The sequence below is a fragment of the Pseudophryne corroboree genome, chromosome 6 (assembly GCF_028390025.1).
Source record: "Pseudophryne corroboree isolate aPseCor3 chromosome 6, aPseCor3.hap2, whole genome shotgun sequence".
Classification (NCBI taxonomy): domain Eukaryota; kingdom Metazoa; phylum Chordata; class Amphibia; order Anura; family Myobatrachidae; genus Pseudophryne; species Pseudophryne corroboree.
The window spans coordinates 331,643,968-331,657,741 of record NC_086449.1 but is presented as its reverse complement, the minus strand read 5'-3'; the positions used below and the strand labels follow the sequence as shown (position 1 = coordinate 331,657,741).

Here is a 13,774-nt window from a genome sequence, read left to right as displayed (position 1 = left end):
TCCGCACTCTCCCGCCCGTTTGGGTGCTTTGGTATAATCCCCATGGTCCTTACGGAGTTCCCAGCATCCACTAGGACGTTAGAGAAAATAAGAATTTACTCACCGGTAATTCTATTTCTCGTAGTCCGTAGTGGATGCTGGGCGCCCATCCCAAGTGCGGTTTATCTGCAATACTTGTACATAGTTATTGTTAACTAAATCGGGTTATTGTTGAGCCATCTGTTGAGAGGCTCTATTGTTTCATACTGTTAACTGTGTTTCATATCACGAGTTGTACGGTGTGATTGGTGTGGCTGGTATGAGTCTTACCCGGGATTCAAAATCCTTCCTTATTGTGTACGCTCGTCCGGGCACAGTACCTAACTGAGGCTTGGAGGAGGGTCATAGTGGGAGGAGCCAGTGCACACCAGGTAGTCTAAGATCTTTCTAGAGTGCCCAGCCTCCTTCGGAGCCCGCTATTCCCCATGGTCCTTACGGAGTTCCCAGCATCCACTACGGACTACGAGAAATAGAATTACCGGTGAGTAAATTCTTTTTTTTTTACTTTGCTAACATACTAACAGTAACATGGACCAAAGTGTCCACAGTCACATAGAATGGCAGGTGTAGTGGCTACTGGCATAAAAAAAATCTAAGACCTAGCCCCCACATCATACCTCCCAACATGACCCTCTCCAGGAGGGACAGAATGCTCTACTGGACTTTTCTCTTATGTATGATTGCCCTCACCTGTAGTGAAACACCTTTCTTATCCATTAACCTGTTCAACACAGGTGCTGGCAATCATAAATTAAGAGAAAAGTCCAGAAGCAGAGCATTGTGGCCTTCCTGGAGAGGGTCATGTTGGGAGGTATGCCACATCTCACACATCTCGATTTATATTCTGTACTGTATGTGACAGCACCGCCTGCTTTCGCCTACATAGAGCGTACACACGTACAAGATCACATGACTCCTTAGCCGCTTCCATCATGGCTGCCGCTGTCACCTTCCTAGGGCTGAGCTATGGGTCACATGACCAGTACTGGCTCTTCTCCTTGGCCAAGGCTTGCATAGAGTTGTATATGGGAGGCGTTAGTAACCGGCCTGAGACAGATGGAGCCTGCGAGTCGGAGTGACCCTGGGGCCGGGCACCGCACCTCCGGTAGGGACAGCGCCCAGGTAATAAACGCCCTACGTACCGCTGCAGGGACGCCGCGTACATGGCTACGGGATGCCGTGCAGAGCACAAGACTGGCAAAAGTTGGTTGTGCTGCTGCTAGTGTGTCACTGGCTGAGTGTGCGGGTAACGCTGAGCGAGCAGGGTAGGATCTCCAGAAATAGGTGGTGGGATATTGTGTTTGCGGTTCCCTTAAGTGAGGGTGTTGATGCAAGTCAGAGTCTAGGTCGTATATATTTAGTAATACCGGTTAGTCCCTTTTTGTTTGGCCATTTTTTTTCTTCCTCTTTAATTTGCCGATAACAACTTCTATACTGTATGTGACTGAGGTGCTCACACCTTTTTGGTATATTTTTTTTTTTTTTTTTAGATCACAGGTTCTCATACTCTGTCCTCAGTATCCCAAACAGTTCATGTTTTCCAGGTCTCCTCACAGATTCACAAGTGAAATCACTAGTTCCACCTGTGGATGTTTTAAAATGTCAGTGATTAATGAGTACATTTGTGCACCTGCTGGGTGACCTGCAAAACGTGAATTATGTGGGGTCCTGAGGACAGAGTTTCCGAACCACTGCTTTCGATAAATGGTTCTCAAAGTCTGTCCCATACAGATCACGTTTCCCAGGTCACCCAGCAGAAGCACAAGTGTAGCCATTACTGATACATTTTATGCGATCCACAGCTGGAGCTAATTGTTTCACTAGTGATTCTGTGACGCCTGAAAATTATCTCTCCAACAAGACATTCTGCAGGGTTTTCGCAGGGACAGCATGTTAATGCGCTGCTGCCTCTGCAAGGCTTATGTGTGGAAGTGTATATAGATCTTGGTAATAAAAAATGATATTGCCTGAAAATATTCAACCCAATATCAGTATTGCTAAATATTTAAAATAAATAAATATAATATAGCAGTTTTTTTGTAATTAATGAATTAATTACCAAACGAGTGTGGGAGATTGGGAAGAGTAACAACCGGTATCAGGTACTGATTGGATGAGAACGGTCTGTCGGATTTTCCTCATAATGTCATCCTCAGATGGCGTTATATAAGGTAAGCCTTTAAGGACTTTTTCAGCTACCTGAATAGCAGAAAAGATTAAGCACTGTACACAGGGGTGGTCTTCAGGTTGCCGGCGACCACCATATCGGCATACTGACATCTTTTCTCCCTCTTGAAGGGGGGGGGGGTCCACGACCCCCCTGGAGGGAGAATAGATAGCGTGCGCCACCGTGCCCACAAGGGGCTCATTTGCGCTCGCTCAGCTGTCGGTATGCCGGCGGTCGGGATTCCAGCGCCGGTATACTGGTCACCGGGACCCTGACCGCCGGCAAACCATACTACACCCGTACACAGCAATGACTTTCTGTCTACTGAGTGATGTTGTAGGAATTGGGCATTAACGGGCAAGATAGTCTCAGTTCCTACATAAAGTAGCTTGGATACTTAAATCGTGCAGAACATTTAATTTCCTTATGACTTAAGTGAAATTTTACTTGCTAAATAGACCCCTATGTTACCTTATTTGCACTTTGCTATACCCAGCTACTATAATAAAGCACTTGTTTTTCTTGACTGTGCAAAAGTGTTAATTTAGAACTATATAGTATGGCTTTCTTGTTTATTGTGACTTGTCCTGTCCTCTTTTTAAAGGTCGCAAAACAGTTTTATATGAAAAGAAAATAGCTATGATATTTAAGGCATTATTAGATGAGCATTATAACGTCTTACATTTTACTTACAGGTATAACATGGAGACAGTCATACCTGTAAATATGTACTGAATGTATGTCTTCCACTCGCAACTGGGAATTATTTATTTATGAGGGAATTTGTTCCGTTGACGCCAATATAGAATTCACCCACAAACTGCTTGTTTTGATATAGTAATATTGAAAACCACAGATGAAAGAGCAGTGTAATATAAGCTTGTTTACTACCTGACTAAAGTTATTGGCCTCTGTCACCAATCAGCCAGGATCAAAGGGGTGTGGTTCGTTTTATCGACAGTGTCTAGGTCGACAATGTTTAGGTCGACCACTATAGGTCGACAGTCAATAGGTCAACATGGATGGAAGGTCGACATGTGCTAGGTCGACAGGTCTAAAGGTCGACATGAGGATTTTTGTTTTTTTGGTGTTGTTTTCTTCGTAGAGTGACCGGGATCCCAAATTAGTGCACCGCGTCCCCTCGCATGGCTCGCCATGCTTCGGGCATGGTGCCTTCGCTCCGCTACCGCTTCGCTCGGCACACTTTACCGTTCCAATCGTAGTCCACGTGGATCGTTAAGTATGAAAAAATCCCCCCCCCCCCCAAAAAAAATGTGAAAAACTCATGTCGACCTTTAGACCTGTCGACCTAGCACATGTCGACCTAGAAACCCTGTCGACCTATAGTGGTCGACCTAAACATTGTCGACCTAGACACTGTCGATCTTCAGACCGGATCCCGATCAAAGATACCAGGCAGGCTCTTTCAGTAGGCAGTGACATATTGGGGAAACTCCTCCACAGAATCGAGCTATCTGATATGTTTATCTTATGGAATGTGAAAGGGTGTTTCCATGATGAACAATGCAGTTGTGCCGTTTATCCTCTTCAGGGATGAATTGTTAATTTTAGAGATAATTAAAGATTTTTTAAAATATTTTATTGAAAATATAATTTTACATTAAGAAAAAATGTTTTCTATGTTGACCAATTTAGTTATAAATATACATTCAAACTTCAAGAAGTTTTGCAATTAATAATAACCGTTAAATAAACATACACACGTGTCAGCATCCCTGAAGAGGTTATAAACTCTCATTCGTTTTATCTTGTATGTTTTGTGTGAAATATCTTTACATCTTACATTGGAGGCATTGTGCTGTTTATCATTGGGTGGAGATGGGTTGCTGGTGACATATCGATTGACAGTGAATTTGCGCATGCAGACAAACTTGTATTTGTTGCCCTTGTAGGTTGGCAAAAGTTATTTTGTATTGTTATAGCTCTTAGTGGATTACCTTGTTCCGTTGTGGCCCTGTTAGAGCTGATTGCTATATGTTCCTCTTATGAGTAGAACATCCTAGTATAAAGGTTAAGTAAAGTAATGACATGTCTGAGTGATTGCAATAATACTCTGTACCCATACAGCAGAGATGGACAATGGAGCCGAATGGATCCAGTGTGGAGAAGAAAGGACCCTATCTGATGGGCAAGGGTCCAACAATACAGGCCAAGTTGCGTAAGTATTCACATGGAGGAGGGTGGGATGGCAGTTTGTTTAGTCTTGTCGTGTTTAAGTAAAACAAACAATACTGTAAAGTCATTGTGTCGGCCAGCTCAGCTAGTTATTGGATAAAAGTAGGAGGTATATTAATACAGCGCATCCGGAAAGTATTCGGTGCTTCACTTTTTCCACATTTTGTTATGTTACAGCCTTATTCTAAAATGGAATAAATGATTTCCCCCCCCCCCCCCCCCCCCTCAATTCTACACACAATATCCCATTATGACATTGTGAAAAAAGTTTATTTTTAATAAATTGGCAAAATTCCCAAAAACAAGAAATCGCATGTACATAAGTATTCACAGCCTTTGCTCAATACTTTATTGATGCACCTATGGCAGCAATTACAGCTTCAAGTCTTTTTGAATATGATGCCACAAGCTTGGCACACCTATCTTTGGACAGTTTTGCCCATTCCTCTTTGCAGCACCTCTCAAGCTCCATCAGGTTTGAAGGGAAGCATCGGTGCACAGCCATTTTCAGATCTCTCCAGAGATGTTCAATCGGATTCAAGTCTGGGCTCTGGCTGGGCCACTCAAGGACATTCAGAGTTGTTCTGAAGCCACTCCTTTGCTATCTTGGCTGTGTGCTTAGGGTCATTGTCCTGCTCAAAAATGAACAGTCTCCCCACTCTGAGGTCTGGAGCAGGTTTTCATCCAAGACGTGTCTGATTCATTGCTGCATTTATCTTTCCCTCCTCGTCTCCCAGTTCCTGCCGCTGAAAAACATCCCCACAGCATGATGCTACCACCACCATGCTTCACTGTAGGGATGGTATTTGCCTGGTAATGAGCTGTGCCTGGTTTCCTCCAGATATGACGCCTGGCATTCACGCCAAAGAGTTAAATCTTTGTCTCATCAAACCAGAGAATATTGTTTCTCATGGTCTGAGAGTCCTTCAGGTGCATTTTAGCAAACTCCAGGCAGGCTGCCATGTGTTTTTTTTTTTTTGTTTTTTTTTACTAAGGAGTGGCTTCGGTCTGGCCACTCTACCACACAGGCCTGATTGGTGGATTGCTGCAGAGATGGTTGTCCTTCTGGAAGTTCTCCTCTCTCCACAGAGGAATGCTGTAGCTATGGCAGAGTGACCATAGGGTTCTTGGTCACCACCCTGACTAGGACCCTTCTTCCCTGATCGCTCAGTTTAGACGGCCGGCCAGCTCTAGGAAGAGTCCTGATGGTTCAGAACTTGGCCGCTATGTGTGGCCCTAGCCTTAGAGATGAGACTGACTGCCTTACCTCTTGTGTCTCCATTGCAATTCCAGGGAGTTTCACAGATCTGGCCAGCTTTAACTATAAAAATGATTACAATAAACAGAAATGTCTAAGTTATAAATATCTTGTTTTTGTAGTATTCTAATTGGTTTTTATATCAAAACTGTGGAGAATGACAGGGGAGACACTGCATGTCCATGCTACTGGGTCACCAGGTGCTATTTGTAGGGTATATGTGTGTGTGTGTGTGTGTGTACAGGGGCGCTGGAATGTTTTTAGGTTGGGGGGGGGGGGGGGGGGGGGCGTAGAAAAAAATATATTTTGGCGCCCCAATGGTGCGGATGAGCGTTTACCTGCAGATCCACCCGGGTGGCATCTCCTTTAAAAACAGCCTGCTACCGCAGGGTGCTGTGTCCTCCTATCTTCATTGTGTCCTAGCCACTGCTGTCTGTCTCTCCTTCACAGATGCATTACTGGGAGGAGGTGTGGCCAGGCTGGGACATCCCGGGACCATAGCCACGCCTCCTCCCAGTAATGCAACTGTGTGAAGGAGAGACAGCCAGCGGCGGCTAGGACACAATGAACGAAGATAGGAGGACACAGCACCCTGCGGTGGCAGGCTGTTTTTAAAGGAGATGCTGCCCACAGGCAGGGCCGGTGCTAGAGTGTTTGGCGTCCCCCTGCAAATTATAAATTTGCACCTTCCCATCCATAAAAATGGGACAGCGCGCACTCCAAAAAGGGGTGTGCTCACACAAGGAAGGGGCGTGACCACAATGGTACCCACAATTCAAATTATGCCACACAGTATTACAATCGTATTCGTATTACCCCAAACGTAGTGCCCCTGAATTAAATTACGCCACAAAATAGTGCACATTATTCACATTACGTCACACAGTAGTGCCCCTTATACACGTTTCGGCACACAGTACTATTCCTTATACACAATGCCCACAGTAGTGCCCCTTATCAGAGGTGTAGCTAGGTGCCATGGTGCCCTGAGCAAAGGTATGTTTTTCAGCGCCACCTCCTCTGTATTGAATTGGTGGCATCTTACATTTGAAAAGAAAAAGATAGTTTAAAAATCGATGACAGGGCCAGTTCTAGACCTTGAGGAGCTCAGGGCGAAAGTTTTCTTTGGTACCAGCCATGCTGAAAACAGTGACAGTGCGCACCGAAGGCGCGCCAAAAAAATATAGGGCCAAAGAATAGTACCAATTCACATTACCCTGTACAGTAGTGTCCGTTAGTCACATTACACCGCACAGTAGAACCCTTATACACGTTCCGCCACACAGGAGAGCCGCTTATACAAGTTATGCCAGAGTAAAAGCCTCTTATACACATTACGCCACAGTAGAGCACCCTATACATGTTATGCCAGGTAGAGCCCATTATACACATTATGCCAGGTACAGCCCATTATACACATTTTGGGGGTCATTCAGACCCCGCCGCAATAGAGGCCTGCAGCGCAGTTTGCCGGTGGCAGCAAACTGCGCATGCACAGTGGGCGTGAGACCATACACATTGTGGTCGCTTCTCCGATGGATGTGACCACAATGTGATTGACAGGTGACAACGCAGCGGGGTTAAGGCAGGGTGGTGCCGGAAAAACGGGGGCAGGCCGGGACCATTTTTGGGGCGGTTGCATAATGTCACACACAGACGTTCTGAAAAAAAAAATGTCTGCTGACAGCGCAGCCAGCCAGCCAACACAACCTTAGATCAGATGTGTCCGCAATCTAATTGCGGATGCATCGGGAGGCAGCCTTACACATGCTCGGCAGCTTTGCCCTGTGCTGGGCGGCCATCAGCATGTGCAGGGATGAATGCAGATCTGGCTGCATATGCAGCAATCTGCTATCATCTCTGAATAACCCCCTATGCCAGGTACAGCCCTCACTCCCTCCACAGTGCGGCCCCAATACCTGCAGAAGGTCCCGTCTCGGGCGCTGCTCCTCCTCCTCCCTTCTCTGCCTCCGGTTTCTCGCAGGCTCCGTTACTCCAGCAGCAGCAGTAGGATGTCATCAGTGACACGGGGGGGGGGGGGGGGGGGGGGGAGCGGGTACTAATTACCCGGGCCTGATGGAGGGGCCTGCCGGGGGCCCTGGTGCACCGCACTCCCTCCTTACTGGGCGGCAGCATAAGCTCTCATGTTGGCAGCACAGCACATGCTGCAGTGTGCTGTGCTGCAGAGAGGGCTGCTGTTACTGCTCAGCCTCTGCCTGTACACACTGACCACAATCCATCCCCCCCCCCCCCCCCTCGAATTGACCCTGGCTGAGGAGCTGAGCCAGGGTTGGGGACTCGGTAAAGGACCAGGCACTGCAGATTTCCCCAACTTTTTCCATAAGGGGGCGTGGCCACGCATCCCACGATTAGGACACGCCCCCAAAACGGCTCAGCAGCAGCGTAGCTGTGTGTGGGCTGAGGGGAGGCCGCACACTAGGCGGGGCTGTGTGGGTAGGTGGATGGGAGGGAGAGACCGGCGCTACACGCTGCCAGCTCCGCCGCTACCTGTCATCCAGTTTGACAGACGCAGCAGCAGGGTAGCAAAGCGGGGAGAGCGCCTCCCTGCTTTGTATACCCTTGCTGAGCGATCAGCGCCGGCTCTTCCTGCGCCTCTGTCATATTTGGGGGGGGCAAGCTGCCCCCCCGTTCCGACGCCCCTGTGTGTGTGTGTGTGTGTGTGTGTGTGTTGATAATGTCGATATTATCTTAGACCGAAAAGCTATACCTCTAGATACACTATTACCGTGGAGCCGCTATGGCCGCTAGACTGGATACACGTGCTACGCACTTTGTACGCTATTTGCATACAGAGTCCCGCGCGTGGTACGTACTTGGCGTACACACGTCGCGCTGAGTGTACAGAGTACACACAGCGTGCGCACACACAATTGATAACCTTTAAACCTTGTTAATTATACAATGCAATGATATGATTATACCTTAAACCCTTAGCAACAAAGTACTGCAACGATGTTATACCTTAAGTAGCGCTGACGGTATAAAGTAACCGCAGTGCGTACACCTTATCAATACTTATACACTTTATACAGATAAATACACTCTAAAACCCTTGCAGGAAAGTGAAGATACAACACTGATTTGTAGTTGCAACCACAGGGTTCTAAGGCCACAGTGGATTAATTCCAAAAGTAAACAGTACAAATCATACACTACAGGCTAACAAGATAAATCTAAACAGAATAATGGCTACAGAGAATGTACATACGTGAGAATGTTCGCAAGCGCAACCCGGCTGGTCCTCCGCTAGTCAGATAGAAAGCGTTCAGAGTCTTCTGACCGGCCAGGCAAAAAATAAGAATTTACTCACCGGTAATTCTATTTCTCGTAGTCCGTAGTGGATGCTGGGGACTCCGTAAGGACCATGTGGAATAGACGGGCTCCGCAGGAGACTGGGCACTCTAAAGAAAGATTCAGTACTATCTGGTGTGCACTGGCTCCTCCCTCTATGCCTCTCCTCCAGACCTCCGTTAAGGAAACTGTGCCCGGAAGAGCTGACATTACAAGGAAAGGATTTTTGGAATCCAGGGTAAGACTCATACCAGCCACACCAATCACACTGTACAACTTGTGATAAACTTACCCAGTTAACAGTATGAACAACAACTGAGCATCACTCAACCGATGCTACATAACCATAACCCTTTGTTAAGCAATAACTATATACACGTATTGCAGAAAGTCCGCACTTGGGACGGGCGCCCAGCATCCACTACGGACTACGAGAAATAGAATTACCGGTGAGTAAATTCTTATTTTCTCTAACGTCCTAGTGGATGCTGGGGACTCCGTAAGGACCATGGGGATTATACCAAAGCTCCCAAACGGACGGGAGAGTGCGGATGACTCTGCAGCACCGAATGGGCAAACACAAGGTCCTCCTCAGCCAGGGTATCAAACCTGTAGAATTTTGCAAAAGTGTTTGAACCCGACCAAGTAGCAGCTCGGCAAAGCTGTAATGCCGAGACCCCTCGGGCAGCCGCCCAAGAAGAGCCCACTTTCCTTGTAGAATGGGCTTTCACTGATTTCGGCTGCGGCAATCCCGCCGCAGAATGAGCCTGCTGAATCGTGTTACAGATCCAGCGAGCAATAGTTTGCTTTGAAGCACAAGCACCCAGCTTGTTGGATGCATACAGGATAAACAGCGAGTCAGTCTACCTGACTCCAGCCGTTCTGGTCACATAAATCTTCAAAGCCCGGACTACGTCCAGCAACTTGGAGTCCTCCAAGTCACGAGTAGCCGCAGGCACCACAATAGGTTGGTTCAAATGAAAAGATGACACCACCTTTGGCAGAAACTGCGGACGAGTCCGCAATTCTGCCCTGTCCATATGGAAAACCAGATAGGGGCTTTTACATGACAAAGCCGCCAATTCTGACACACGCCTAGCTGAAGCTAAAGCCAACAGCATGACCACTTACCACGTGAGATACTTTAGTTCCACGGTCTTAAGTGGCTCAAACCAGTGGGATTTCAGGAAATCCAACACCACGTTAAGATCCCAAGGTGCCACTGGTGGCACAAAAGGGGGCTGAATATGCAGCACTCCCTTAACAAACGTCTGAACCTCAGGCAGTGAAGCCAGTTCTTTTTGAAAGAAGATGGATAGGGCCGAAATCTGGACCTTTATGGACCCTAATTTTAGGCCCATAGTCACACCTGACTGTAGGAAGTGCAGGAATCGACCCAGCTGGAATTCCTCTGTAGGGGCCTTCCTGGCCTCACACCAAGCAACATATTTTCGCCATATACGGTGATAATGCTTTGCTGTCACGTCCTTCCTAGCCTTTATCAGCGTAGGAATAACTTCATCCGGAATGCCCTTTTCTGCTAGGATTCGGCGTTCAACCGCCATGCCGTCAAACGCAGCCGCGGTAAGTCTTGGAACAGACAGGGCCCCTGTTGCAACAGGTCCTGTCTGAGAGGCAGAGGCCATGGTTCCTCTATGAGCATTTCTTGCAGTTCCGGGTACCAAGTCCTTCTTGGCCAGTCCGGAACAATGAGTATTGTTTTCACTCTTCTTTTCCTTACGATTCTCAGTACCTTGGGTATGCGAGGAAGAGGAGGAAACACATAGACCGACTGGTACACCCACGGTGTTAACAGTGCGTCCACAGCTATCGCCTGAGGGTCCCTTGACCTGGCGCAATACCTTTTTAGCTTTTTTGTGGATGTGGGAAGCCATCATGTCCACCTGTGGCAGTTCCCACCGACTTGCAATCTGCGTGAAGACTTCTTGATTAAGTCCCCACTCTCCCGGGTGGAGGTCGTGCCTGCTGAGGAAGTCTGCTTCCCAGTTGTCCACTCCCGGAATGAACACTGCTGACAGTGCTTGCACGTGATTCTCCGCCCAACGAAGAATCCTGGTGGCTTCCGCCATCACCACTCTGCTTCTTGTGCCGCCCTGGCGGTTTACATGAGCCACTGCGGTGATGATGTCTGACTGAATCAGCACCGGTTGGTTGCGAAGCAGAGGCTCCGCTTGACTCAGGGCGTTGTATATGGCCCTTAGTTCCAGGATATTTATGTGCAGACAAGCCTCCTGACTTGACCACAACCCTTGGAAGTTTTTTCCCTGAGTGACTGCCCCCCCATCCTCGGAGGCTCGCATCCGTGGTCACCAGGACCCAGTCCTGTATGCCGAACCTGCGGCCCTCGAAGGTGAGCACTCTGCAGCCACCACAGAAGAGACACCCTGGCCCTGAAGATGCGATCCGGACCACTTGTCCAACAGATCCCACTGAAAGATCCTCGCATGGAACCTGCCGAAGGGAATGGCTTTGTATGATGCCACCATCTTTCCCAGGACTCGCGTGCAGTGATGCACCGACACCTGTTTCGGTTTTAAGAGGTCTCTGACTAGAGTCACGAGCTCCTGAGCCTTCTCCGCCGGGAGAAACACCTTCTTCTGGTCTGTGTCCAGAATCATGCCCAGAAAGGGCAGACGTGTCGTAGGAATCAGCTGCGATTTTGGGATATTCCGAATCCAGCCGTGCTGTTGCAACACTTCCTGAGAGTGTGCTACGCTGATCAGCATCTGCTCTCTGGACCTTGCCTTTATGAGGAGATCATCCAAGTATGGGATAATTGTGACTCCTTGCTTTCTCAGGAGCACTATCATTTCCGCCATTTACCTTGGTAAATATTCTCTGTGCCGTGGAGAGCCCAAACGGCAACGTCTGGAATTGGTAATGACAGTCCTGTACCACAAATCTGAGGTACTCCTGATGAGGTGGATAAATGGGGACATGCAAGTAAGCATCCTTGATGTCCAGAGACACCATAAAATCCCCCTCTTATAGGCTTGCAATGACCGCTCTGAGCGATTCCATTTTGAACTTGAATTTCTTCAGATAAATGTTCAGGGATTTTAAATTCAAGATGGGTCTGACCGAACCGTCCGGTTTCGGTACTATAAACATAGTGGAATAGTAACCCCTTCCCTGGTGAAGGAGAGGAACCTTTACAACCACCTGCTGGAGGTATAACTTGTGAATTGCTGCCAGCACTACCTCTCTTTCCATGGGGGAAGCTGGCAAGGCCGATTTTAGGTAACGGTGAGGGGGCGTCACCTCGAATTCCAGTTTGTATCCCTGAGACGCAACTTGTATAGCCCAAGGATCCACCCGTGAGCGAACCTACTGGTGGCTGAAATGTCAGACGCGCCCCCAGGGCTCCTGGCTCCACCTGTGGAGCCCCAGCGTCATGCGGTGGATTTAGTGGAAGCCGGGGAGGACTTTTGTTCCTGGGAACTAGCTGCGTGGTGCAGCCTCTTTCCTCTACCCCTGCCTCTGGCAAGAAAGGATGCACCTCTGACTTTCTTGCTCTTTTGCGAACGAAAGGACTGCATTTGGTAATATGGTGCTTTCTTAGGCTGTGGCGGGACATAAGGCTTCCCAGCCGTAGCTGTGGAAACTAGGTCTGAGAGACCGTCCCCAAACAATTCCTCACCCTTATAAGGTAAAACCTGCATGTGTTTTTTAGAGTCTGTATCCCCTGTCCATTGCCGAGTCCATAAGACCCTTCTGGCAGAAATGGACATTGCGTTTACTCTAGAGCCCAGCAGGCAAATGTCCCTCTGGGCATCCCGCATATATAGGACCGCGTCCTTGATATGTGCCAGGGTCATTAGAACAGAGTCCCTGTCCAGGGTATCTAACTCCTCAGACAGAGTATCCGTCCATGCTGCTACCGTACTACACATCCAGGCCGAAGCAAATGCTGGCCTCCGCAGCGTACCCGAATGTGTGTAAACAGACTTCAGGATAGCTTCCTGCTTTCTAGCCGCAGGATCCTTTAGGGCGGCCGTATCCTGAGACGGCAGGGCCACCTTCTTAGATAAGCGTGTCAACGCCTTGTCTACCCTGGGGGAGGATTCCCAGCGTAACCTGTCTGTTGGCGGGAAAGGATACGCCATCAGCAATCTCTTGGAAATTACTACCTTCCTATCAGGGGAATCCCACGCTTTTTCACATAATTCATTCAATTCATGTGACGGGGGGAAAAGCCACTTCTTGCTTTCTCTCCCCATACATATAAATCCTCTTGTCAGGGACAGGATTTTCCTCAGAAATGTGTAACACATCCTTCATTGCCACAGTCATGTAGCGGATGGCTTTAGTCATTTTAGGCTGCAACTTTGCATCATCGTCATCGACACTGGAATCAGATTCCGTGTCGACGTCTGTGTCAACTAACTGGGATATTGGGCGCTTTTGAGACCCTGACGGCCTCTGCGCTATGGGAGCAGGCATGGGTTGAGACCCCGACTGTCCCAAGGCTACAGCTTTATCCAATCTGTTATGTAAGGAGCTTACATTATCATTTAACACCTTCCACATATCGATCCAATCAGGTGTCTGCCCCGTCGGGGGCGACACCACATCTATTTGCACTTGTTCTGCCTCCACGTATCCTTCCTTATCAAACATGTCGACACAGGCGTACCGACACACCGCACACATACAGGGAACGCTCTGACGGAGGACAGGACCCCACAAAGGCTTTTGGGGAGACAGAGAGAGAGAGTATGCCAGCACACACCCCAGCGCTATATAACCCAGGGATTACACTGTACCTTAGTGTTTACCCA

General features: G+C 48.2%; 1 protein-coding gene across 8 annotated transcripts in view; it reads left to right on the top strand.

The window, feature by feature from the left end:
• The first annotated feature begins 941 nt into the window (after positions 1–941).
• The window catches only part of FAM219B (family with sequence similarity 219 member B), a 79,219-nt gene continuing 66,386 nt past the window's right edge, over positions 942–13,774 (top strand). The window contains exons 1-2 of one of the 8 annotated variants that reach the window (XM_063926390.1): positions 942–1,161; positions 4,298–4,385. In XM_063926390.1, coding sequence (XP_063782460.1) covers positions 4,300–4,385 — 86 coding nt within the window. In that variant the 5' untranslated portion in view covers positions 942–1,161; positions 4,298–4,299. Of the gene's footprint in view, positions 1,162–1,198; positions 1,305–1,790; positions 2,211–4,294; positions 4,386–13,774 lie in introns of those variants that run through there. The other 7 variants (XM_063926389.1, XM_063926386.1, XM_063926385.1 and 4 more) reach the window with 7 other exon arrangements.